This window comes from Jaculus jaculus, chromosome 7 (assembly GCF_020740685.1).
Source record: "Jaculus jaculus isolate mJacJac1 chromosome 7, mJacJac1.mat.Y.cur, whole genome shotgun sequence".
Lineage (NCBI taxonomy): Eukaryota > Metazoa > Chordata > Mammalia > Rodentia > Dipodidae > Jaculus > Jaculus jaculus.
The window spans coordinates 630,698-656,883 of NC_059108.1; the positions used below are offsets into that span (position 1 = coordinate 630,698).

The 26,186-nt window shown below is 50.1% G+C and overlaps 1 protein-coding gene across 13 annotated transcripts; it reads left to right on the plus strand.

Annotated features, from left to right (window-relative positions):
* Nucleotides 1–7,754: 7,754 nt before the first annotated feature.
* On the plus strand, nt 7,755–25,687 carry Dpf1 (double PHD fingers 1). Of its 13 annotated transcripts, none has more exons than XM_045155270.1 (12): nt 7,755–7,820; nt 15,776–15,936; nt 16,018–16,125; nt 17,451–17,578; nt 17,772–17,861; nt 20,162–20,240; nt 20,427–20,558; nt 21,576–21,626; nt 21,710–21,829; nt 23,760–23,872; nt 24,309–24,420; nt 24,563–25,687. In XM_045155270.1, exons 1-12 carry the CDS (start codon nt 7,789–7,791, stop codon nt 24,631–24,633), a joined length of 1,197 nt encoding a protein of 398 aa, XP_045011205.1. In that variant the 5' UTR covers nt 7,755–7,788; the 3' UTR covers nt 24,634–25,687. The 13 variants fall into 13 exon arrangements, with proteins under 13 accessions (XP_045011205.1, XP_004659962.1, XP_045011213.1 ...); XM_004659905.2 differs by having other exon boundaries at nt 24,339–24,420; XM_004659904.2 differs by lacking the exon at nt 7,755–7,820 and adding an exon at nt 14,432–14,544.
* Nucleotides 25,688–26,186: the final 499 nt, after the last annotated feature.

Consider the following 26,186-nt stretch of genomic DNA (forward strand, 5'->3'; position numbering starts at 1 on the left):
AATGGTTAATAGCTTATGGGGGCCAGGGGTGGAATGTGGTGGTTTGATTCAGGTTTCCCTCATAAACTTAGGTGTTTTGAATGCTAGGTTCCCAGTTGACGGAGATTTGGGAATTAACACCTCTTGGAGGGAGTGTATTGTTGGGAGCGGACTTATGGGTGTTACAGCCAGCTTCCCCATGCCCGTGTTTGGCACACTGTGCTGTTGCTATTGTCCACCTTATGTTGGCCAGGGGGTGATGTCTACCCTCTGCTCATACTGTCATTTTCCCCTGACATTGTAGAGCTTCCCTTCGAGCCTGTAAGCCAAAATAAACCTCTTTTTCCCCACAAGCTTCTCTTGGTCAGATGATTTCTACCAGTAATGAGAACCTGACTGCAACAGTAAGATTTTTTTTTAAGTTTTTAGGAAAATTTATTTTAAGCTGAGCATGGTGGCACACACCTTTAATCCCAGCACTTCAGAGGCAGAGGTAGGAGGATTGCCATGAATTCTAGGCCAACCTGAGACTACATAGTGAATTTCAGGCCAGCCTGGGCTAGAGTTTTATTATTTTATATAAATAAATATAAATAAAATTATTTTATTGGGCTGGGGAGATGGCTTAGCAGTTAAGGCATATTGCAGTCTGGTTCACATTGCTGGTAGAAATCACCTAACCAAGAGCAGCTTCTGGGAAAAGGAGATTTATTTTGGCTTACAAGCTCAAGGGGAAGCTCCATGATGGCAGGGGAAAATGATGGCATGAGCAGAGGATGGACATCAGCCCCTGGCCAACATAAGGTAAACAATAGCAACAAGAGAGTGTGCCAAACACTGGCAAGGGGAAACTGGCTATAACATCCATAAGCCCGCCCCCAACAATACACTCCTTCCAGGAGGCTTTAATTCCCAAATCTCCATCAACTGAGAACCTAGCATTCAGAACACCTAAGTTTATGGGGGTCACCTGAATCAAACCACCACATTCCAGCCCTGGCCCACATAAACTCATATCCACACGTGATGTAAAATACAATGCATTCAGGCCAACTTTAAAAGTCCCATAGTTTTTTTTATCAATTCCAATGATGTTCATACATCCCCATAGTTCAAGATCTTTTAATTGAGCCATAATACGAAAAAAATGACCTCAAAAAAACCATAATGGCACAGAATAAATATTCACACTGCAAAAGATGGCATTGGGCATAGCAAAGAAACATTCAACCAATACAAGATTTAAAACAACCAGGGCAAACATCAAACTCTGTAGTTTCAAGTCCAGCAACTCTAGCCAGTGACAAATCTCCAAGTCCAATAATTCTAACCAGCAACAAGTCTCTGGCATTCCAGTTCCACCCCTCCAGCTAGGCTACTCACAGTCCTGGAAAACTTCATTGGGGCCGGCAACTCTCCTTGGCAGCCATCTCGTGGTCCCGGCATCTCCACTGGGTCTCCACTGCAAGCCATGGTTCATCCTCATGTCCCCATGGGGTCTCCATGCAGGCATCCAGGAAACCTGCTTCACACTGCCCATGGCCATTTCCAAAACACAAGACCGTGTTGCAAACTCAATGACCTTCTTTCCAGCATTTCTTATACTCCATAATACCAGATAGGGTGCCAATTTGTTAATCCAGGGGGGAATAAAGCAGACTTTGAAGAACAAGACTCCTTGAGTATTCAGGTCTCCTTCAAAAGTGTCTATATTCTTCCTGTTGTCCCAGTACAGATCAGCTTACCCAATCTCAAAGGTCGTAATCTCTCAATTGCAGCTGAACGGGCAACAGTCCACCCAAAGATTTTTCTTTCTGTGCCATATCCCTCTGCACACACCAGTTCATTTCTACACAAAGCAACCCTGCACAACTTCTCAGGACATGGGCATAAGAGCAAGCTTCTCACACAAACTGCTAGCCCACTCCAGGCAAAGCTCTTTCTCACCCTCATAAGCCAAACCTCACAGTCCATAGTTCTTACTGCATTCAGGTCTTGCAGCTCAGACCAAAACAGTCCATCAAGCTGTACTTACAGCACTGCAAGGCATCTCTTAGGCCAAGGTTTCAACTCCTTCCACATTCCTCTTGAAAATCAGTTCCAAAAGGCCAAAGCTACACAGTCAGGTGTCTAGCAGCAATCCCACTCCTCAGTACCACTTTACTGTTGCAGTCCAGTTCATATTGCTGGTAGAAATCACCTAACCAAGAGAGCTTCTGGGAAAAGGATTTATTTTAGCTTACAGGCTCAAGGGGAAGCTTCACGAAGGCAGGGGAAAACTATGGCATGAATAGAGGGTGGACATCAGCCCCTGGCCAACCTAAGGTAAACAATAGCAACAGGAGAGTGTGCCAAGCACTGGCAAGGGAAACTGGCTATAACACCCATAAACCCGGCCCCAGCAATACACTCCCTCAAGGAGGCATTAGTTCCCAAATATCCATCAGCTGGGAACCTATCATTCAGAACACTTAAGTTTATGGGGGACACTTGAATCAAACCACCACAAGGTGCTTGCCCACAAAGCCAAAGGACCCAGGTTCAATTCCCCAGGACCCATGTAAGCCAGATGCACAAGGTGCCACATGTATCTGGAGTCCATTTGCGGTGGCTGGAGGTACTGGCACTTTCATTCCCTCTCCCTCTTCCTGCCTCTTTCTCTCTGTATCTCTCTCAAATAAATAAACAACAAGAACAAAAAATTATTAAGACAGGCATGATGGTGCACACCTTTAATCCCAGCACTGGGGAGGCAGAGGTAGGAGGATTGCCATGTGTTCAAGGCCACCTTGAGACTACCTAGTGAATTCCAAGTCAGCCTGGGCTAGAGCAACACCCTACCTTGAAAAACCTAAACAATAAAAATAAAAGAGAAAAAAATTAGTTATGAGAGAGAAAGAGGGAGGAAAAAGCAGAGAGAGAAAGAATGGGCATGCCAGGGCCTTTAGCTGTTGCAAATAAACTCCAGACGCATGGGCCACCGTGTGCATCTGGCTTAAGTGGGTCCTGGGGACTCAAACCTGGGTCCGTTGGCTTTGCAGACAAGTGCATTAAGCACTAAACCATTTCTCTAGCCCTCCAGCCTGTTTCTTTTCTATTTAGTTATTTGAGAGAGAGAGAAAAAAAAAAAGCAGAGAGAGACAGAAAGAGAGAGAGAGAGGAGAATGGTTGCACCAGGGCCTCTAGCCACTGCAAATAAACTCCAGACACATGTGCCACCTTGTGCATCCAGTTTTATGTGGGTACTAGGGAATTGAGCCTGGGTTCTTTGACTTTGCTGGCAAGTGCCTTAACTACTAAGCCATCTCTCCAGCCTGTTTTTTTTTTTTTTTTTCTTTCTTTTTTTAGTTTTTCGAGGTAGGGTTTCACTCTAGCCCAGACTTACCTAGAATTTACTCTGTATTCTCAGGGTGGCCTGGAACTCATGGCAATCCTTCTACCTCTGCTGCACCCTGAATGCTGGGATTAAAGGCATGCACCACCATGCCTGGCTGCTTTTATGAGACAGCATCTCATGTAACCCAGGCTGGCCTCAAACTTGGTATGTTACTGAACTCCAAATCCTCTCATTTCCCAAGGCTGGCGGCTACAAGTATGTACCACAAAACCAAGCTAAAACTTTTTTTTTTTTTTTTGGTGGTGGGGGGGTTTGATTATGTAAGGATCTTACTCTAACCGAGCCTGACCCAAAATTCACTATGTAATCTCAGGCTGGCCTTGAACTCATGGCCATTTTCCTACCTCTGCCTCCCAAGTGCTGAGATAGAAGATTGTGCCTCCACACCCAGCAAAACCTTGCCTTTTTTTTTTTTTTGTGGGGGTGGGGGAGGGTTTCAAGGTAGGGTCTTGCTCCAGCCCAGTTTGACCTGGAATTCACTCAGTAGTCTCAGGATGGCCTTGAACTCATGGTGATCTTCCTACCTCTGCCTCCCAAGTGCTGGGTCTAAAGGCGTGAGCCATCATGCCTGGCTAAAACCTTTGAAATTTTGATGCCCCTCTTTCAGACTCACAAGTGCTGGGATCACCGATATGCGATATCATGCCCAGCTTTACAAAAGGAGCTTATGATTCCGGGTTGTAGGGAGGCAGATTTGGTGTCCAAATCCTGGTTAGGGTGGGACTAGTGTCTCCTCTGGTTGTCCCCAGGTTTGGGGGAATGTTTGGGATGGCTTCTGGTCCCAGGACTTCTGAATGTCCTCTGCTGGACAAATACTGGGTCATAGCGCCCTCTGGTGGCTACTCCCTTAGATTTCAGGTTGAGGGGAGTTAACCAAATATTGACTTGTTTCTGGGATGAATTAGTTTCTAACCTCCCCCCTCCTCCCCTCTATCTTTTCCGAGGTAGGGTCCCACTCTAGCTCAGGCTAGCCGGAAATTCACTATGTAGCCTTATGGTGATCTCGAACTCACAGCAATCATACTATCTCTGCCTCGTGAGTGCTGGGATTAAATAGGTGTGCGCCACCACAACTGGCTTGGTCTTTAACTCCTGACTGAAAGGAAGATCAAACATCAGGATGCAAGAGGTCAGTACAGGATCCTTGCCTCGCATCTGAATAGGTTATAGGGTCGGGTATCCTGGTATCTCAGCCTATTAAATAGGCTGTATCTTTCTCTCTCCAGGATCTTACTGTGTATCTCAGGATGGCATCAAAGTTGTTATGTAGCTGATGGTGGCCTTGAACTTCTGATCCTTATGCTTCAGTTTCTGGAGTGCTGAGATTACTGACCTGTGCTGCCATGCCCAGCTGTCTGTCAACAGCCTCTTCCTTCTCTGTGGCTTGCGTCTGTAGTTGGGACTCTGTGCTGGGAGATATCCCCAGTGCCCTCAAGCCCCACTTCTTCTTCTGTTCTTTTTTTTTTTTTTTTTTTTTTTTTTGGTTTTTTGAGGTAGGGTCTCATTCTGTCCCAGGCTGACCTAGAAAAGGGTGGCCTTGAACTCACGGCGATCCTCCTACCTCTGCCTCCCGAGTGCTGGGATTAAAGGCATGCACACCCGCCCTGCCACTTCAGGCTTCTGCACAAATGGCCCACCTGCTGTCGTCACTGGCTGAGCCTATGCCTCAGAGCTGCACAGCAGGGAAAGCATGTAACATGAGGACTAACTGGTACTTGTTTTTTGTTTTTGTTTTTTCGAGGTAGGGTCTCACTCTGGTCCAGGCTGACCTGGAATTAACTCTGTCATCTCAGGTTGGCCTTGAACTCATGGCAATCCTTCTACCTCTGCCTCCCGATGGTACTTGTTTTTTGAGAAGGGGTCTCACTCTAGCCCAGGCTGACCTGGAATTCACTATGTACTCTCAGGGTGGCCTCGAACTCACAGTGATCCTCCTACCTCAGCCTCCTGAGTGCTGTGATTAAAGGTGTGCACCGCCATGCCAGGGTCCTAACTGGTACTTTTATTTATTCAACAAATAACTTGGAGCACCTACTGTTTGTCATACTCTGTTTTAGGTAGCAGGGACATAGATGTGGATGGGACAACACATAAAGTCAGCATTTCTTTTTCCTGAGGCAGGATCTCATTCTAGCCCAGACTGTCCTGTAACTCACTCTGTGGCCCCAGGCTAGCCTTAATCTCCCAGCGACCCTCCTACCTCAGCCTCAAGTGCTGGGACTAAAAGCATGTGTGACTATGCTTGGCTTCTAAAGTCAGTGTTCTAGTGAGTGGAACCAGGCAATGAGCCTAATGATTAAATATGTATCAGCCTACAATAAATGTTCAGAAGAAAAATATATTAGCTGGGCTGGGGAGATTGCTCAGTGGTTAAAGGCACTTCCTTGTAAAGCCTACCATCCTGGGTTCAGTTCCTCAGTACCCATATAAAGTCAGACACACAAAGTGGTGCATGTGTCTGGAGTTCATTTGCAGAGGCAAGAGGCATGCCCCATGACCATTCTCATTAACTCCTTTTTCTCAACTTGCAAAATATATATATATATTACTTGAGCCTAGTGTTACAGGTCTGTAATCCTAGAAGGCAGAAGACTCTCCTGGCCTACAGAGTGAGTTCAAGGCCAGCCTAGGTAATTTAATAAGCTCCTGTCTCAAAATAAAATGAAAACCAAAAAAGGTCTGGAAATATAGCTCAGTGGTAGAACACTTGCCTACAATCCACCAGTAAGGGCCTGAGGGGACATGGGTCAGTGGTAGAGGGTTTGGCCAGCATTTAGGAGTGAGAGGTGTGACTCTGTAGAGTACCTGCCTAGAAGCCACTGGTGAGGGGCTGGAGGCTGGCTCAGCTGCAGCCTAAAATTCCTGAAGCCTTAGGTTCAATCTGTAGTACTACAATTTAGACAAATGAGATAACAGGATTTGCTGAGGGTGTGACATGCTTGTGAGAAAGAAGAATCAGGATGGATGGCTTTTAGAACAAAACCCTTTTTTTTTAACACACTGGTCTACAAGGCTCTATAGAATCTGGATTCTTGCTCTCTTCCTAACCTTATTTCCTTTTTCACTCTCCTCTGCTTACCCTAGCTTTCTCGCTGATCATTATCTATTTATTTATTTTGGTTTTCTGAGGTAGAGTCTCACTCTAGCCCAGGCTAACTTGGAATTCACTATGTAGTCTCAGGCTGCCCTCGAACTCACAGCGATCCTCCTACCTCTGCCTCCACAGTGCTGAGATTAAAGGTGTGCGTCACTAAGCCTGGCTCTCACTGACCTTTAACAGGCCAACATCATCTCTACTCCAGGGCCTTTGCACATGAAGATCCCTGTGTCTAAATATGCTAGATAATGCAGGTCTAGTAACCTCTCAAATCTCAGATCAAGGCACTCCTCACAAAAGCTGTTCTGTTTCCAAAAGAATCTCTTTTCTTATTTATTTATTTTGAGGTAGAGTCTCACTCTGGTCCAGGCTGACCTGAACTTCACTCTGTAGGCTTACTGTGGCCTTAAAATCACCATGATCCTCCTACATCTGCCTCCCAAATGCTGGGATTAAAGGCATGCACCACCATGCCTGGCCTATTTTATTTTCTCTATAACATTTATCACTCTGAGATGTTTTCCATTAATTTCATGTTTATTCTGTCTTCACTACAGTGCTAACTTTTTTTTTTTTTCCTGAGATGGCTCATTATAGAGCCCAACCTGGCCTTGAATTCCTGGTCTTCCTGCCTGTGCCTCGCAGTAGCTGGAATTACAGGCCTGTGCAAACAAGCCAGGCTTAGAATGTCAAAAGAGTGGGGACGTCGTCTTTTTCATTGCTACATTCCCAGTGCCTAGGAAAGTGTCTTCACATAACAGACTCTCAATAAATGAACAAAGACATTGGCTAACCCTGTGCTGTTCATCGACAGAGGACTGCTTTGCTCCAAAACAAGATGAGCAGGCAGAGGATACTCAACAGACCCAGGGGCCATTCACAGACTCTGGGATGACCCCAGAAGCTGAGAATTACCGCGGTGCTTGGAGGGTGTACAGAGTCCCCGCTGAAAACCAAGCACCCCCAGGGTGGGACTGAAGGATGCTCTGGGGGCGCCCCGCCCAGTATCCCCAGCAACCAATGGGTGGGCGGTCCTCCCTACGCCCCCTGGGACGTGTAGTCCCGGTAGGGGCGCCCTCGGGCGCCGCCGCGCGCCCCCAGACTGCGCGTCCCGTGGTGCGCCGGGAGGCGCGGGGATTGGCCGAGGCCCGCCCCCGGCCCGCCCCGCTCCGCTAGCGCCGCAGCCTTGAGAATGAATGAAATCGTAACGCGCTGGGCGGCAGAGCGGGCGGCGCAGGTCGGCTCGGGCCCGCGCGCGGCGGCGGCTGCGGCGGCGGCGGCGCCCCGGGCAGGAGGCGGCCCAGCCGAGCGGGCCATGGCCACCGCCATTCAGAACCCGCTCAAGTCGTGAGTGTCCCCGCCGTCCCCGCCCCTGCCGGGACCCCTCCCCAGGAGCCCTTTCTTCCCCCGCCCTTCCTGGGGCCGGGGAGGGGCCGCCGCGCGCCGACCGGAGTTGAATGGGGAACCCCGTGCGCCCCTCGACCTTCCACCCCAGGCCCCATGGGGTTGGGGACGGGAGCCCTTTCGGGGTCGTCTCTTCTTTGTCGCTGTCACTGAAGGAATGTGGCGGGGGCGAGGGCTGGCGAAGCCGTACCCCACCCAGCGTGGGGGCAGGGGCGGTCCCCTGGTCCGCCCGGCTCCCCGGTGTTTCCGAGCTTTTGCCCGCCCGGCGGGGCCAGTCCCGACCGCGGTCTCCACGACCTCCGCGTCCTCCTGCTCACTGCAGCACCTCGCTCTTTCTCCCTCCTCCTCCGGGGTCGCCGGCCCGCGCACGCGGCCGCCGGTGGGAGCGGAAACGTCGGGGTCTCGGTCCACATTCCCGCTGTCTCCGCTCTTCCCTCCGCGGGCGTCCAGACCTCGACGTGCTTTAGCGTCCGTCTGCGCCGACCGCGGCGCCCTCCCTGTGCCCGCCCACACCCGCCTGACCTGAGCATCCTTCATCCCCCGAGCTGCGGGGCCTCGGCGCGACGGCTGGGATAGGCGCGCCCTCCCTCTCCGGGGATGCCCTTCCTTTCTGCCGTCTGTTCTCGGCTCTTCTTGGCTCGCTAGCCTCCTCCCGGCCCCGCGGCTGGGAATCCGGACGCCAGGTCGGGAGTAGCCTCTCCGGTCCCTTCCTCCTCCGTGCCGCCCCTCACGGTCTCCCCTTCTCTCCTGTTTCCGTCCCCTCCATCTCCCTGTCATTGCTCGGTCTTCGGGATCCCGGGTCCTGGCGCTCCCCACCCCCTTTCCCAGGCGCTGTCAACGGGCTTCGAGTGACAGGCGCGCGGCCGTTCACTCCCTCCTTCCCTTCTCCCTCCTCCTCCCTCCCTTCTTCCTCCTCCTCCCTTTCGGCAGGTCTGAGCAGCACTCCCCTCCTCCTCCCCGGCCCCACGGAGGAGGCGGAGGGAGGGTGTGCACCCGCCCGCCCGCGGCGCTGCACAAAGGGGCCCGGGCGACCTCCTCACTTCCTCCCACCCCCTGTTGCCTTGACCTTGAGCTTGGAGAACGTGGGGGGTGGGGGGGACAGCGGTGCCCTTCCCCCAGTCGCTTCTGTTTTCTGGGATGGTGGGGTAGGGAGGATGAGAGTTCGGAGGGGGCGGGGACTTACAGACAAGAACCTACACATGTGGCCTTTCTGTGAACAGAGGGCAAGGATTAGGTGTCTGGCACCTGGGTTGGTGATGGTGACACATTTGTTTCTCTCTCACCCTAACTAGAGATCTGTCCTGAAGGGGTGAATCCTCAAATCAATGGAAGTTGAGGTCCTTGTGTGGGTTTGTGTATCTGGCCCCCGATGTGACCCAGTCAGACCCCTTAGAGAAAGGGTGTGAGCTTGCTGCAGGAGCATACTATCTCCCTTTGGTCATCCCAAGGAGTCAGCTGGGTTGAAGTCCGTACTTCTTGCTCCTAAAGAATGCCAGAGTCAAACACCTTTGGGAGCATGAGCCCATTGGGACAAACTGCTTGAATTCACACCTGTCTTGAGCCACTAACTTTCTCCTTTGAGTTTCATTGTCATCATCAATGACACTTATTTATTTAGTTTTGGTTCTTTCAGGTAGGGCCTCACTCTCTGGCTCAGGCTGACCTGGAATTAACTATGTAGTCTCAGGGTGGCTTCGGACTCATAGATCTTCCTACCTCTGCCTCCCTAGTGCTGCTGGGATTAAAGGCTTGCACCACCACGCCCAACTATTTTGGTGTTTTGAAGTCGAGTCTCCCTCTATCCCAGGCTGACCTAGAATTCACAATGTAGTCAAGGCTGGCCTTGAACTCATGGAGATCCTTCTACCTCTGCCTCCCCAGTGTTGGAATTAAAGGCGTGTACCATCGTGCCTGGCTAGTTTCAGCTTTTTAGAAAGCATTTTGGCAGCCTGGGCTAGAGTGAGACCCTACCTCCAACCCCTCCCCCTAGAAAAAAAGTCATTTTGGGCTGGAGAGATGGTTTAGCAGTTAAGGCACTTGCCTGCAAAACCTAAGGACTCAGGGCCCAGTTCTCCAGGACCCACATAAACCAGATGCACAAGGTGGCACAAACGTCTGGAGTTTAATTACAGTGGCTGGAGGCCTTGGTGTGACAATTCTCTCTATCTCTCACTTTCATGATCTTGTATGCCTTTAATCCCAGCACTTGGGAGGCAGAGGTAGGAGGATTGCCATGAGTTCGAGGCTACCCTGAGACTATAGAGTGAATTCCAGGTCAGCCTGGGCTAGAGTGAGACCCTACCTTGAAAGAAAAGAAACAAAAAGGCCAGTCTGTTGGGCTTGCTTCAAAATAAATAGATAGATAGATAAATAAATAAATAAACAAAACAATCCTCCAAAACCATTTATTTATTTATTTTCAAGGAGAGAGAAAGGGAAAGAAAGAACAAAAGCGTTTTCCAGGGCCTTCTGCCACTGTAAAGGAACTCTGGACACATGTGCCACTTTGTGCAGCTGGCTTCACATGGATACCAGGGAATCGAACCCAGGCCAGCAGGCTTTGCAAGTGCCTTTAACTGCTGAGCCATCTCTCCAACCCCTAGTTTTTTAGTTTTTTTAATTTTTTTTCTATTTTTTTGAGGTAGGCTTTCTCTCTGGCCCATGCTGACCTAGAATTCATTCACTATGTAATGTCAGGGTGGCCTTGAACTCACTGCGATCCTCCCACCTCTGCCTCCCGAGTGCTGGGATTAAACACATGCACCACCATGCCTGGCTTAGATTTTTAATCTTTTTATGAGAGAGAGAGAGATAGAGAGGGAGAATTGGTATGCCAGGGCCTCTAGACACTGCAAACTCCAGACTTGTGCCCCACTTTGTGCACCTGCACCACCTTGTACATCTGGTTTATGTGCATTCTGGGGAGTTGAACCTGGATCCTTAGGCTTCACAGGCAAGTGCCTTAACCCCTAAGCCATCTTTCCATCCCATGTTATAATTATTTTTTGTTTGTTTGTTTTGTTTTTGTTTTTTAAGGTAGGGTTTTGCTATAGCTCAGGCTGACCTGGAATTCACTATGTAGTCTAAGTCTGCCCTTGAACTCACAGCAATCCTCTGCCTAGGCCTCTGGGATTAAAGGCATGCACCACCATGCCTGGCATTACTTTTAGGTATTTTTGAGACAGAGCCTGTGTAGCCCAACCTGGCCTCAAACTAGTAGCAATCCTCCTGCCTCAGCATCCCAAATGTTGGGATTACAGGTGTGAGCCACTAGACCCAGCTAAAGAGGCTGTCTCCCTATCCCCCCAACCCCCACTGCTGAAAACTGAACCCAGGACCTAGCACTTAGTAGGCAAACATTCATCCATTGAGCTAAATCCCCAACCCCAATTTTTTTTTTTTTTTTTTTTTTGAGGTAGGGTCTGTCTCTAACCCGGGCTAATCTGGAATTCACTATAGTCTCAGGTTGGCCTGGAACTCACAGTGATCGTCCTGCCTTTGCCTCCCAAGTGCTGGAATTAAAGGTATGCACCACCATGCCAGGCTTTATTTTATTTATTTATTTGTTAGCACTGTGTGAAAGAAACAGAGAGTGGGAGTGGGGGGAGAGAAAGTATGGCATGCCAGGGCCTCTAACCACTGCAAACAAATTCCAGATACATGTGTCATTTGTGCATTGGGGTTTATGTGGGTAGTGAGGAATTCAACACAGGCCAGCAGGCTTTGCAGGCAAGCACCTTTAACTGCTAAGCCATCTCCCTAAGCCTAAAGAGACTGTATTTGTAAAGAAGCTTGCCCTGAACCTGAGCCTGACCAAAAGTGGTGATTATTAGCCAAGGTGGTGACACATATCTTTAGCCCAGCACTAGAGAAACTGAAGTAGGTGAATATTTATCAGTTTGAGACCAACCTGCAACTGCAAAGTGAGTTCCAGTTCAGCATGGGTTAGAGAGAGACCCTGCCTCAAAAGAAAACAAAAGGAAAAGCAGTGATTATTAACAATAATATAATTATTGATTTCCTCTGTGGTCCAGCTCCTACCCAAGGCACTGGAGAGGACTAGGAGGCCAAATGTTAGTAAGAGTATGCAGAGAGGGGTCTGTGAAGGTGATGGGTAAGGAAAGAGAAGGTCCTTTCCTAGTGGCAGCCTGGGCTTCTGGGGAGGTGACAAGGTGTCTATAGTCAGGCGAGGATCTGGGGTGGGCAGGTGTGGGAGGGAGGGTCCATGATAGAAGTATGGGAGCAAGTGGAGAATGTTTTGCAATCTGGAGGGTGGTGAAGGTTAGAGAGGAAGATGCCAAGGACACCCTCTGAGCTGGGTCTGGAGTATGGTGTTTGTGAATAAGGTCTGAGGGCCACTATAAGGGCCCGGAGATGAGAGATTATATCAGACTCCTTCCCTTAATCCCCTTGTTACCATTTTGGGCTGTAGCTGAATCAAACACTCACTTTAGAATAAGGGAAGGGACAAGTCAAGGCATCAGTTGGGGGGGGGGGGCAGGCCTTTGTGGAAGGGAGCTAAGTCTAAACTAAAGTTGTATGGTATATGTATGGTGTGTGTGTGTGTGTGTGAGAGAGAGACAGAAGTGACAATTTGGGAGGCCTCCAGTGGGTCTCTCACAGTAATAATCTGGAGGGCCCTGCTGGATAAGTAAGTGTTTATGAGTGTGTTACTTCATTCAGCCATTCCAATCAGAATGCCAAGTCTCAAGAGGGTGAAGCTGTGGTGTATGTGTGTATGCTCACGTGTGCATGTGTGTGCATGTGTGATTCAGTAGGTCAGCTCATTCTCTGAAGATCATTTAGGGTTGGATCTATATGGGTGTCAGTGACAGACAAAAGGAGGTAAAGGCTGCCTTGTGGATGAACAAATGGGTGCATGAATCCTCTCTCAGTCCCACTTTCAAATAGTGGCCAGGGGCTGACGGCTTGTAAGGTCATCTCTCAAAGCTTCAGATTCCTCATCTGGAAAGTGAGGGTAATAATTGTTTCACCATGGAGAGGTACGCACACGACGGATGCTCAGTGTTCATTCAACAAGCATCTACTATGTGCAAGCATTATTCATTCATTCTTTTTTTTTTTTTTTTTGGTTTTTCGAGGTAGGGTCTCACTCTGGTCCAGGCTGACCTGGAATTAACTCTGTAGTCTCAGGCCTTGAACTCATGGCAATCTTCCTACCTCTGCCTCCTGAGTGCTGGGATTAAAGGCGTGCACCACTACGCCTGGCTTACATTATTCTTTCTAATAACAGCGTCACTACTTTACATCTCAGTACATGTCACATACTCTGTTTTTTCTCTGTGGAATAAGTGAACTTATTGAGTTTAGGTACTATTTATTCATTTTGAGCTGTGATTGAGTCCAGGTTAAACTTTCCTTAACCTCTCAGCTGTACCTCCAGCCCCTGCTTGGTTATCTTTGTTTCCCCTTGGGGCAGGTTGCACTCTAGTTTAGGCTGATGTGGAACTTTGTAAATCAGGCTGGCCCTGAACTCACAGATTTAGGTATCTTTAAAAACATTTTACAGAGAAGTTAAAAAGGAGACATAAAGGGAAGAGAAAGGAAGGGAGGAGGATACTTAATAGGTTGATATTGTATATATGTAATTACAATGATGGGGCGGTAATATGATGGAGAATGGAATTTCAAACGGGAAAGTGTGGGGGTGGGGAGGGAGGGAATTACCATGGGATATATTTTATAATCATGGAAAATGTTAATAAAAATTAAAAAAAAAATAAATAAATGAAAGAGAAAAAAAAATAAAATTTTTTTTTACAGAGGCAGAGGTAGGAGGGTCATCAGGAGTTCGAGGCCACCCTGAGACTACATAGTGAATTCCAGGTCAGCCTGAGCTAGAGTGAAATCCTCCCTCGAAAAAAATAAAACAAAACAAAACAACCACTTTACCATAACTAGGCAGAGTGATATGGAGTTTAAGGCCAGTCTGGAGAGATCCCACTTCATCTCAAAAATGACCAAATGAAACCAAACACGTATACATACTGACTCAGTCCTCAGACAATCTAATGAACTATCTTTAGTTTACGGATGAGGAAACTGAGGCCCAGACAGGTTAAGTCAGTTCTCCAAGGTCACATGTCACCAGGTGACAGAGTTGGGATTTAAACCCAGAAGATGCAGAAACATTTTCTCACTGTTGAGGCTGCAGTCAGGCCTGCAGAGGAATGGAGCTGGGTGGGGTGACAATAGGGGACAGTCTTGGGAAAAGGATATGGGTTCTTTGGATTTAGGAGGACCTGGCGTGAGGGCGGGCATGTTGGTGAGACCTCTAGGCGGGTACCTGTAAAGTTGCGTGTCTGTAGCTGAGTGTGTGAGGCTGCGAGTGTAGTGTGAAGGTGTGTAAACTGCCATGTGCAGGGGTGTGCGTGCATGTGTCTGTGCACGTGGGACTAGGCTGTGTGTGTGCCTGCGCTCTTCCATCCCCTGTCCGCGGACCGCCCGGGACTACCACTCCCAGCATGGCCTGGGAGGCACACCCCGCCGTCCTGATTGGCTGAGACCCGCGTGCTCCCGCCCCCAGGAATGAATGGATGGGCGGCCTCAGCGCCCGCCCGACTGCTGGGAGGACCGACCCGGCGGGGACCTGCTGGGGGTAGGACCCGGGGAGCAAGATGGCCACGGTCATCCCCGGCCCCCTGAGGTGCAGGCAGGAGGGGGTCGGGAAGAGCGCGTGCGTGGTGTGTGTGTGTATGTGTGTGTGTGTGGGGGGGTGCCTGGGGGTGGGGCCGGTAGGGTGTCAGGGGCTGTCACCGTGTTTAGGGGGTGGGTGGGAGTGTATGTGACCGTGGATCTTTGGTAGGAATGGTGTCGGACGTGCCGCTCCTGGAGGGTGTGTGTGTGTGGGGACTCCTGGTCTTTTTAGGGGGAGGGGGCAAGCCTCGGTCCGTGACACCAGGATTTGGGAGAGGGTGAAGAAATGGCTTGGGAACATGAGGGCCTTGAAACTCGAGTGGAGTCCTCACCATCTTTGTCTTGGGGTGTGTAGTGGGTGTGTGGTGTGACTTATTTGTGTTCTGCTTTTTGTTTTCTGCATGCGTGGGGACTATGTATATATCTGGGTTTTTGACCGTGTGCATATGTCTGCTGGAACTACATCATTTGTGTTCTGTGTATTTGGATATGTAGGAATCTGTGTATGTATGTGTACATTTTTGTGTGACTATGGGTGGATTTGACTGTCTATGTTTTATAAGTGTGCATGTGTGGGTGCACCTGCGTGAATTTGTGTGATTTCTTTGTATTGTGTATGTGATTTATGTCATGTCTTTGAATCTTTGTGTAAGCGCACATGTGAGTAATTTGCTTCTAGCTTCCCAGGCTTTTGACATTTGTCTAAATGTGTGTGTCATGAAGTGTGTGTAGTATGATCTGTTTCCATGTTGTGGGTCTTTGTGGGTAATTTGTTTATATTGTGTCTCTTTGTGTTTGGATGGTTATGTGATCTATTTCCACACTATGTAACTTGGGATATGTATGTGTGGTTTGTCTTTTCTCCATTGTGAGTATTGGGACATGTTTCTCTTTGTGTGTGAATCTCTCATGGCCATGTGCGATTTGTTTGTGTTGTGTTTGGGTATGCTCGTGTGTGGATGTGTCCCAGTGTGTTTGGTTTGTTTATATAGTGTGCATGAACACTCTAGCTGGAGGTCTGATTGAGTCCCAGGTTGGTGGACCCCCCTAGCCCCACCCCGCCTGGGTCTGAAGGGGAGGGAGGACAGGGGAGAGGTGAGGCTGGAGGGTCGGACCTGTGGGAGCCAGTGGCCCGGCCGGAGGGGGTGGGGCCCGGGGGGGGGGTTGCTGGCCTTGCAGGCTTCAGCCTTTGCTGACAGCCACCCTTCTGCCCGCCCGGCCCGCCGCTCGTCCACCCCCAGCCTAGGCGAAGACTTCTACCGCGAGGCCATTGAGCACTGCCGCAGCTACAACGCGCGCCTGTGTGCGGAGCGCAGCCTCCGCCTGCCCTTCCTGGACTCCCAGACTGGCGTGGCCCAGAACAACTGCTACATCTGGATGGAGAAGACCCATCGCGGGCCAGGTACCGGCAGGGCCCAGAGAGCGGGGTGGGGCGGAGCCCTGCCTTTCCAGACCTGCTCTTTTACTGCAGTTCTTGCTCCAGGTTTGGCCCCAGGGCAGATCTACACTTATCCTGCCCGCTGTTGGAGGAAGAAACGGAGGCTCAACATCCTGGAGGACCCGAGGCTCCGGCCTTGCGAGTACAAGATTGGTGGGTGGAATTGTGTCCCCATGGCTGCTGGGGCCCCATCTATGTCCCCAACCTAATTGCTGCTGCTTTAGTTTCATCATTAGATTCCCTCTTGTCTCTTTGGCAGGCCGCTTGCCCTGTGTGTGAATTCCTGAGATCCTACAACTTTCTTTGAGCCACTAGGCTTCCAGTTGTACTTCTTACTTGGGCCCTGGTACCCATGTGTTTGAAGAGCATGGTGTTATGTGTCTACACACATCAAGTCTGACTGTACTTCCTTCTCAGTGTGATGGAATGCATCTATGTCTTGTGCTTGAAGGATCTGGTATTTAGCTTCCTGTGTGCTGGCTGTATTAGAGGGTTGGTTGTAACTCTTTCCATCTGTAGCTGATTGCCTATCTCTTTCTAGGTGTTTCCCAGTGTATCAGAAGGCGTGCTTCTTGTATGTGTCTGGTTGGTCTGTGGGTAGCCAGCTCCTACAGCATTTGTCTGGTTCTATCAGGGCATCTAGCTGTCTCTTCATACAGTGGTCCTGATGTAGGGGAGTCTGTGAGAGGGAGAGTCTTCTTGTTCATGATTTCATTAGGTGTTTTTCTGCACATGCGTTCTGGTCCATAGTCTCTTTGGACTTGGTGCTTCATGAATTTGTCCAGGAAACTGGGCTGTTTCTCTTCCTCTGTCCAGGTGTGTGTGGAGGTCGGCTTGTATTCAGTAATACTAGAGTGTTCACTTGGCTGTCTCTTCCTGTGTTGGATTGTCTCAATGGAATGTCTCCCTGTATATGTTTATATGTGTACCTTGGGTGCTTCTCCTCAGATGTGTGTGTGTGCAGATCTTACCTGTGTTTTCCTCGTGTGAGTTCAGGTTTATCTGCATGTCTCAGCATCTCTTTCTGAGTGTCTTGGGTATATTCAAGGTCTAGCTATCCCTCTTCTGTGTATCTGGCTGTTTCGGAGAGTGTCTAGTGTTCCTTTCTTTGTGTGGCTGACTGGCAGATGATCTATCTAGCCCTGCTTGGATATATATAATGTCTGGGGTACCCCTACATGGATGTGGGTATTTATGAAGATCCGTTATGTGATGGTTTGTTATTCTTAAGGGTTTCTGGGTTTACCCAGTGATCTGGCCATTTTTCCACCTAAGTGTATCCAACTAATGTGAGGGTGTGGCCACAGCTCCCTAGGGTCTGGGCTTGCTTCCCAGGAGTTTAGGTTGAATCCTTGTATCTGTTGCTGGCTGAGTGTGGGAAAGCTTGTTCCCTCCCACAAGGGAGGGGCATGGTCCCCCTGACCTGAGCAGTCTGATGACATCCTCCTCAATTGAAATCCCCTGTGGCCTGTCCCCAGACTGCGAAGCACCCCTGAAGAAGGAGGGTGGCCTTCCAGAAGGGCCAGTCCTTGAGGCTCTGCTGTGTGCTGAGACTGGGGAGAAGAAAGTGGAGCTGAAGGAGGAAGAGACCATCATGGACTGTCAGGTAGGACCCTCCTCCCACTCTGCCTTCCTGCTCTGAAGCCTTCCTTGACTCCCTAGGGCCTTGGGGTACTCCATATCGCCATCCTCTCAGACGTCCTCTCCTTGTAGAAGGCCCCCTGACTTGCCCTCCCGCCCTAAATCTTCATCAGTGCCCCCACCTTCTTGACCCCAAATCTCCCTTCTCCTGGGCTTAGAAACAGCAGTTGCTGGAGTTTCCGCACGATCTCGAGGTGGAAGACTTGGAGGAAGACATTCCCAGGAGGAAGAATAGGGCCAAAGGGAAGGTATTGTTCAGAAAAGTCTCCTCACACACTCCTCAGGGACAGGTGTCAGGTGCTGAGCATTGGCAGTGGTCAGCCCCTCCCCGTGCAGGAGTCTGATCCCATTTCATTCCCAGAGCAATATGAAGGGGTTAAGGGGTTTATACTCTTTCTTTCTTTCTTTTCCTTTTTTTTTTTTCACAGTAGGGTCTCAGTGTAGCCCAGGCTGACCTGGAACTCACTCTGTAATTCTCAGGGTGGCCTTGAACTCTCGGTGATCCTCCTACCTCTGCCTCCCAAGTGCTGGTATTAAAGGCGTATGTCACCATACCTGGCTTTCAACATCTTTTTTTTGTTGTTGTTGTTATTTGTTTTTATACTCATTTTATGGATGAGAACACCTAAGCTTAGTATATTACACATCAGCAAAATGGAGACCGTGTGGTTGATTAGCACCATCTTTAGAGCTGACTATGGTGGCTCATGATTGTAATCCCAGCACTTGGGAGACTGAGGCAGAAGTATTCCTACAAACTTGAGTCCACCCTGGGATACATACTGAGTTCTAGGCCAGCATGCACTACTACATAGCAAATTCTGGTCTAAAAGCAAGCAAACAAACAAAAAGAACCTCCAAGACAGTAATAAAAAAAAAAACACAAACTCTTTTCATAGCCGTATTGAGAGAGATTCAAAGATCCATAGTTAGGAAGTTTTCCCAGTTGCTTGGGGAGATTTTATTATTATTTTTGCAGTGCTGGGGATGGAACTCACAACCTTACGTATGCTAGGCTAGGCAAACATTCTGCCATACTCCTAGCTCTAAAAAACATTTTTTCTTAAAAATGTTTTATTTTTATTTATTTATTAGAGAAAGGGGGAGGGAGAGAGAGAGAGAGAGAGAGACAGAATGGGCACGCCAGGGCATCCAGCCACTGTAAATGAACTCCACTCCAGACGCATGCGCCACCTTGTGCATCTGGCTTACATAGGTCCTAGAAAATTGAATCTGGGTCCTTTGGCTTTGCAGGCAAGAGCCTTAACTGCTAAGCCATCTCTCCAGCATTGTGTGTGTGTGTGTGTGTGTGTGTGTGTGTATGTGAGGTAGGGTTTCACTCTAGCTCAGGCTGACCTGGAATGCACTATGTAGTCTCAGGCTGGCCTTGAACTCACAGTGATCCTCCTATCTCTGCCTCCCAAATGCTAGGAGTAAAGGCATGCGCCACCACGCCCAACTTACAATATATTTTATTTATTTATTTGACAGAGAGAAAGAGGGAGACAGAGAGAGAGAGAGAGAGAATGGGCACGCCAGGACCTCCAGCAAAGGAACTCTAGATGCATGCGCCCCCTTGTGCATCTGGCTTATGTGGATCCTGGAGAACCAAACTGGGATTCTTTGGCTTTGCAGGAAAATGCCTTAACTGCTAAGCCATCTTTCCAGTCCCCTCAGCAACTTCTTTTTTTTGAGGCAGGTCTCACTCTAGCCTAGGCTGACCTGAAACTGTAGCTCCAGCCTGGCCTTAAGCTCCAGAGGTAGCCTGCATGCTCATGCTTCCTCCACTAAACCTTTTTTGTTTGTTTGTTTCTTGTTTCTTGTTTTTTGCTTTTTTTTTTTTTTTTTCCTAAGGTAGGGTTTCTCTCTAGGCTGACCAGGAATTTACTTTGTAGTTGCAGGCTGGCCTCAAACCCATGGCAATCCTCCTACCTCAGCCTCCCAAATGCTGGGATTAAAGACGTGTGCCACCACACTTGATGCTATTTTTATTGTTTTTTACAATTTCTTCAAATGAGTTTCACATACAAATGATGAAGCTTAGTGGAATGTGGTAGTGCACACCTGTAATGCCAGCACTCAGGAGGCAGAGGCATCACTGCATGATTGTTCAAGGCTGGCCTGGGTATAGAATTTTAAGTTAGATCCTGTCTCAAAGAAGAGACTTAACAGTAGCAGCAGCAACAGCAAAACATTTAAAAACTGATGGGAAAGCCTGGCTTGGAGCGCACGCCTTTAATCCCAGCCCTTGGGTGGCAGAGGTGCGAGGGCTGCTGTGAGTTCAAAGCCACCCAGGGACTCCATAGTGAATTCCAGGTCAGCCTGGGCTAGAGTGAGACCCTACCTCAAATAAAACAAAAAGGTTGGGGTTGGGTCAATAGTTAAAGGTGTTCAACTACCCATGTAATGCTGGGTGGGCATTTAGTGCTTGCAGCAGTATGTGTGTGTGACACACACACACACACAAATAAAAATTAAAACAAAAACAAATGTGATAGCTACCTTTCCTGGCTTTCTGGGCCCTCACTCTCAACTCTCCTTCCCCCAGGCATATGGCATTGGAGGTCTCCGGAAACGCCAGGACACCACTTCCCTGGAGGACCGAGACAAGCCGTATGTCTGTGATAGTGAGTCCTTCTGCAGAGGGGAAAAGAGAGAGGGAGCATGAGACCCAGTGACCTCTCCCTCATAGTCCTTCCTCTGGTCCTGACCTGGGTGGGGGGCTCAGATAATGGGCAGAGGGGGTGGTGTGATCCTGGAGGTGGAGGTGGTGGCCTGGGAGGCTGACAGCCGCCTGCTCGATCGCCCATCAGTCTGTGGGAAGCGGTATAAGAACCGGCCCGGGCTCAGCTACCACTACACCCACACCCACCTGGCAGAGGAGGAGGGGGAGGAGCACACCGAGCGCCACGCCCTGCCCTTCCACCGGAAAAACAACCACAAACGTGAGTCTGCGGGTTGGGCATGGGTGGTGAGATGCTCAGGGATGGGTGGGATAGGGATAGGGGAGCCTGGTGGTGGCTGGGTTGGGGGCACATTTGACATTTCTGGAAAATCTCCAGCTCAGCCGTTCCCTCCCCCACCGACCATAGGGATGCTGCTCTGGGGTTGCCATGACAACCAACCCTCTCCCTCTTTCTCTCCCCTCTCTCTGGGCTGGGCATAATATTTCTGGGACTGATTTATTGTTTCAATTATAGCTTGGGAAGGGGGGTGATAGATGACTCCCTCCCTCGCTGGGCCTCCCTTGCTAATTTCTCTGCTATGCTTGAGCCCAGGGGCAAGGTCAGTGGCCAGGATCTCTTGGAACCCACCCATGCCCATCCCATGGCATGGCAGCTGAACGGAGGAAGAGGGGAATTACCTCTCATGAATGTCTCAGAGCAAGATTTGCAGAGTCCTCAGGCCAGGCCCATTGCATATCCAGGCGCTTTCTATGCTCCTGCGTTTCTCCTTGAATATGCTTCCATACCAAGTCTTGGCCAGAATCATCTGCTGAATTTTGACCTAGGCAAGCTAACATGGTTTGCCTGGTAGCTATGTGATATGAGGGTAGGCAGGGTCTTTTTGCTAAGGCTGTGTTTATTTCCCATGCTTTTATGAAATAAAGAGTTGAGGGTACTAGTGAGAATTATTGCCCCTCTCCCTAGGTTTTTTTTTTCTTTTTCGAGGTAGGGTCTCACTTTAACTCAGGCTATCCTGGAATTCACTGTGTAGTCTCAGGGTGGCCTTGAACTCACAGCAATCCTCCTACCTCTGCCTCCCAAGTGCTGGTATTAAAGGCGCGCCACCAGGCCCGGGTTCCCTCTCCCTAGTTTTTGAGCCACTGGCCAAGCTGGAGGCAGCACTTCCTCCTCACCTCCCTTGTGCCTGGTCCAAGGCTTCACCCCAGGGGCTGAGGCTGGGGACAGGTAGAGCCTTGCCTATGGTGAGAGCTCCTCTCTTTGTCCCTCCACTCCCAGAGTTTTACAAAGAATTGGCCTGGGTTCCCGAGGCACAAAGGAAGCACACAGGTAGGGAAGCCTCCCTCCATCCCTACTTCTGCAGCAGCCTTTGATGGTGTGCCTTGTGCCCATCGCTGCCTGCTATCTTTCAGCCAAGAAGGCGCCAGATGGCACTGTCATTCCCAACGGCTACTGTGACTTCTGTTTGGGGGGCTCCAAGAAGACAGGGTGTCCCGAGGATCTCATCTCCTGTGCAGACTGTGGACGATCAGGTGACACTTCCATTGGAGGTTCCTTGGGGCTGGGAGGAGAGGACACCCTAGAGTCCAGACCTGGTGAATGGATGGCAGGGTAAAGACTATACCCAGAGCCTCCCAGGAGCACCAAGACTAAGCAGAGCCAAGGGGGCTGCCTCTGTGGCTGAGGACTGTGGAGGACTGAGTGGGTTCACTGTGGAGTAGGGAATAATGTGAGGTGGGTGCCATGGCCTTTTTTGCAGTGATGTGTGCTTTTGTGGCATTAAGAATAGTGAGGAGCTACAAAGACCTTGTGGCTAGGGGCTGAAGTATGGGCTGAATTGCAGTGCTTGGGTGCTGTGCATAACAGGATTGCTTGCTGTAGAAATGTGCTTAATACAGTGTGCTTTCCCATGGTGGTCTCATAGGTGGTACACTGAGCATTCTTCATGGGAGTAGGTAATGGATTGTGGTTGTCATGTGCTTTCCCATGGTGGTCTCATAGGTGGTACACTGAGCATTCTTCATGGGAGTAGGTAATGGATTGTGGTTGTCATGGTATGGTGAAATATGCTTGTCATGGTAATTTGACATAATGGAATGTGGTTGTTATGGCACGATGGGCTGTGGATATTGGGCACAATGGGCAGTGGTTGTTAGGCACTGTTGTCAGTGGCTGTGGTTGTTGGGTTCTGTGGCCAGTGGCTGTCAGGCACTGTGAGCAGTAGCTCTTAGGTGCTGTGGGCAGTGTAGAAAATGGCTATGGGAGTCTGGAGGGATGGCTTAACAGTTAAGGCATTTGCCTACAAAGCCAAAGGACCTAGGTTCAATTCCCCAGGACCCACATTAGCCAGATGCACAAGGGGGCACACACATCTTGAGTTCCTTTTCAGTGGCTAGATGCCCTTGTGTGCCCATTCACTCTCTCTCTTCCCCCCTCTGTCAAATAAATAAATAAAAAGAAAATGGCTATGGGTATCAGGAGCTGTGGGCAGTGCATGTTGAAAGTTGTATGCAACTGCTATAGGTGCTGTGAGCAGTGGCTGCAGGTGTCTTTGGACTAGGGCAGGAGAATGACTAATACATTGGCATTCTAAGTATTGTCAATGACAGTTCGGTTGCGGGTACACAATATGGAAATGACCTTTGGCTCCATGAAATGCACGTGTGGGGACCCTGTTGTGGAAGTGGTTGCTATGGAATTGTGGCTGCGAGAAGGTGGTTGCCACATTCTTGTGGCTAACAGATATGCTGGCTGCTCCACTGTGAGTAACAATGTGGCTGCCTCAGCTCCATAGTTAACCAGACTGTGGTTGCCACAGTGTTGTGGGTGGTAGAATGTGGTTGCCACAGCACTGTGGGTAATGGAATGCAGTTGCTATGGTATTGTGAAGAGCAGAGTGTGGTTGCCATGGTGGCTGGGTAGCAGACTGTGCCAACACACCACTGCTTGCCTGCAGCCTAGCTTCTGGGTATTGGGCACCAAGGAGGAGACACAGCTTTTTTTCTTTCTTTCTTTCTTTTTTTTTTTTTTTTTAAATTGAGGTAGGGTCTTACTCTAGCCCAGGCTGATCTGGAATTCACTGTGTAGTCTCAAGCTGGGCTTGAACTCACAGCAATCCTCCTACTTCTGCCTCCCAAGTACTGGAATTAAAGGTGTGTACCACCACAGTTGGCTCTAAAAAACATATATTTTTATTTATTCATTTGCAAGGAAAGAAAGAGAGAATGGGTATTCCAACGCCTCTTGCCATTACAAATGAACCCCAGACACATGTGCAACTTTGTGCATCTGCCTTTATATGGGCACTGGGGATTTCAACCCTGACCATCAGGCTTTTGCAAGCTAGTACCTTTACTGGCTGAGCTATTGCTCTAGCCTGGATGAAGCTATTCTTAACCTCGGGGTCAGAGGCTCCCAGGAGTATGGTGACTCATTAGCTGCGTCCTGCCCCTCGGCCCCCAGGACACCCCTCGTGTTTACAGTTCACCGTTAATATGACTGCGGCCGTGCGGACATACCGTTGGCAGTGCATCGAGTGCAAGTCCTGCAGCCTGTGTGGCACCTCGGAGAATGATGTGAGTGCCTGCCTCACCTCTTGGGAACAGTGCCAGCCCCCCTCTTGCCCACCCAGAGGTCTCCCTCCCCACCATGAGCAAGTACAGATGCAGCTATTGCTGCTCATGGAACCAGACATCTCCCAGACTTCCTGCAAGTCTAGTGTTCTTTCTCAATGCACACTGAAGAGGGGGGATAAATGACCTGTTCACAGTCAGCAGAGAAAATGGTAGGGTCAGGATTTGAACCCACCTCCAACCACCCCAGAGCTGGTATCAGGCCAGCTTAGTCAATGTGTTGAACCTGGACCATGCTGTGTGCTGATAGCAAACAAAACTGTTCACCTGTCCAAGCACATCAGCAGTGCAGACCTCAGTGCCTGCTCTCTTGGAAGGCCCCCAGGACCTAGCGCCTTCCCCAGGCCCCCACCCTGGTTTCTGGTGCCCATGCCCCCAGGGTGCCAGCTGGGCGGGTCTCACCCCCCAGGACCAGCTGCTGTTCTGTGATGACTGCGATCGGGGTTACCACATGTACTGCCTGAGCCCCCCCATGGCGGAGCCCCCGGAAGGTGAGGGAAGTGGTAGGCCTGATGTGACATGGGGGTGGGTGGGGATGTAATATTGGCAGAGACCATGTGCTCTGGGTAAAGACTGGTGGGGGCCACCCTTCTTGTGCTGAGGTCTAATTCTGTCTTGTGTCCACCCCCACAGGAAGCTGGAGTTGTCACCTCTGTCTTCGGCACTTGAAAGAGAAAGCCTCTGCCTACATCACCCTCACCTAGGCCTGCCTCTGCTTCTCCCGGACCTCTGGGCCTCTAGGTGGTGCTTGCCCTCCTCCAGCCTCTTGGAGTTCCTGGTCCTTCCCACCCAGTATTCCCAGTGGGAAGGGCCAAGGGTGAGGCCTAGAGGAGGCCAGGCGCCTCCCTCTGCTAGCTGAATGTCACCCTGTGGGTGGGTGGGCCCAGAAGGGACTTTCCCCTTATCTTCCCTCCCATCCCTTGGCAAATGGGCACCAGGGGCCTCTGCTCCCCTCAAAGCCATACCCCGCCTCTGGGCGGTCACAGGGGGGTAGTAGACGTCAGTCGGGGATATAGACAGAGCCTTTTTCTAAAGAAAAAGACAAAAAAGTAAAAAAAAAAAAAAAAAGGAAATTAATATATACAAAGAGTCCTATAAGGCCTGGCTGGGTGGAGGGGGTACCGCTGAGTGTCTGTTGGGCACCTAGCTATGCTAGTTTCCTGCCTGGCTCCTCTCCACTCCATTCTGGAGTTGCAGCTGTCCCATCTACTCATTTGAGGTGGGTACCATTCCTCCCTTGTGCCAAGGCAGGGAGGGCATAGTGTCCACCTCTTTCTCCCTCCCAGTGCACATGGAGGATACTGCATGATGTGTACTATGGCTTTGAACTCTTCTGCCCCTCCCTGACAGCCCTACCCTACACTCACCTGGTGCCTGCCAGGCCTGGTGTGGGTGGCTGGGGGCGGTCAGTGGAGTGAAGTGGGCCCCTGCCAGCGCCTGCTGGAATGAGAAGCACAGACTGCAATGGACTCATTTTTCTTCCCTCCTTCCCAGCCCCCTCCCTACCCAGACAGGCTGGGCTGCTCCCTACCTCTCACTGGCCATTTTAAGGATGGTGAGGGGGTGTGGTTGTTTCTTGTGGTTGTGTGTGTTTGTTGTTCGGGTTTAAAAAAAGGGAAATTGAGACTGCAAGTGGGGGAAGTGGAGGGCCTGGGGGGTGTCCCCCCAGTCTAGGAGTGCCCCCTCTTGTCTCCTTTATTGCCTGCCTCTGCTGTGAATTAACTTGTTCTGTGTATTAAATTGGGCCTGACCCCTCTGCCCACGGTGGTCTTCTTCTCTAGTCTGGTTTGGGGCATCACCTAGAAGGGGATCCAGGGGCCTCTTTGGGGAAGAAGCTACTGTGGCCAGCCCCCACCTCCACCACCTTCTTGCCCCTGCACCTCGCCTCCTTCTGGCATTGTCCCAGCTCCTCCTTGCCTTGCTGGAAAGAAGAGGGGGATGGGGTGGAGGGGCTCCCGCCCAGCCAGCTGTGGTTGCCCTGACAACAGGGCTGCTGCAGCTGCATTAGGAGGCAGCTAGGAGGGAGGTGGGAGCAAGGGTTGGGGGAAGGGAGAGCTGGAGGGACTCAAGAAGGCTGCCCTCTGGGCTGATGTGGGGAGGTGGCACCTCAGCCTGGTCTGCTGTCACCTGGGCTCCTTGTCTTGGATGTGTATAAACAGTGGAGAAGGGATAAAGAAGGGAAAGATGGTTGGGGGAGGCAGAAGGACATACCAAGACAGAAGAGAAGAGACAGATTGGGTGGGGTGGAGTGGGAGTG

What these genes read in the sequence shown, in the direction of transcription:
- Dpf1 (XM_045155270.1), top strand. Translation starts at nt 7,789, where the DNA reads ATGGCCACCGCCATTCAGAACCCGCTCAAGTC. An exon ending in GTGGCACCTCGGAGAATGAT is followed by an intron (nt 23,873 to 24,308) that starts GTGAGTGCCTGC and finishes CCATGCCCCCAG; the next exon opens with GGTGCCAGCTGGGCGGGTCT. An exon ending in CATGGCGGAGCCCCCGGAAG is followed by an intron (nt 24,421 to 24,562) that starts GTGAGGGAAGTG and finishes CCACCCCCACAG; the next exon opens with GAAGCTGGAGTTGTCACCTC.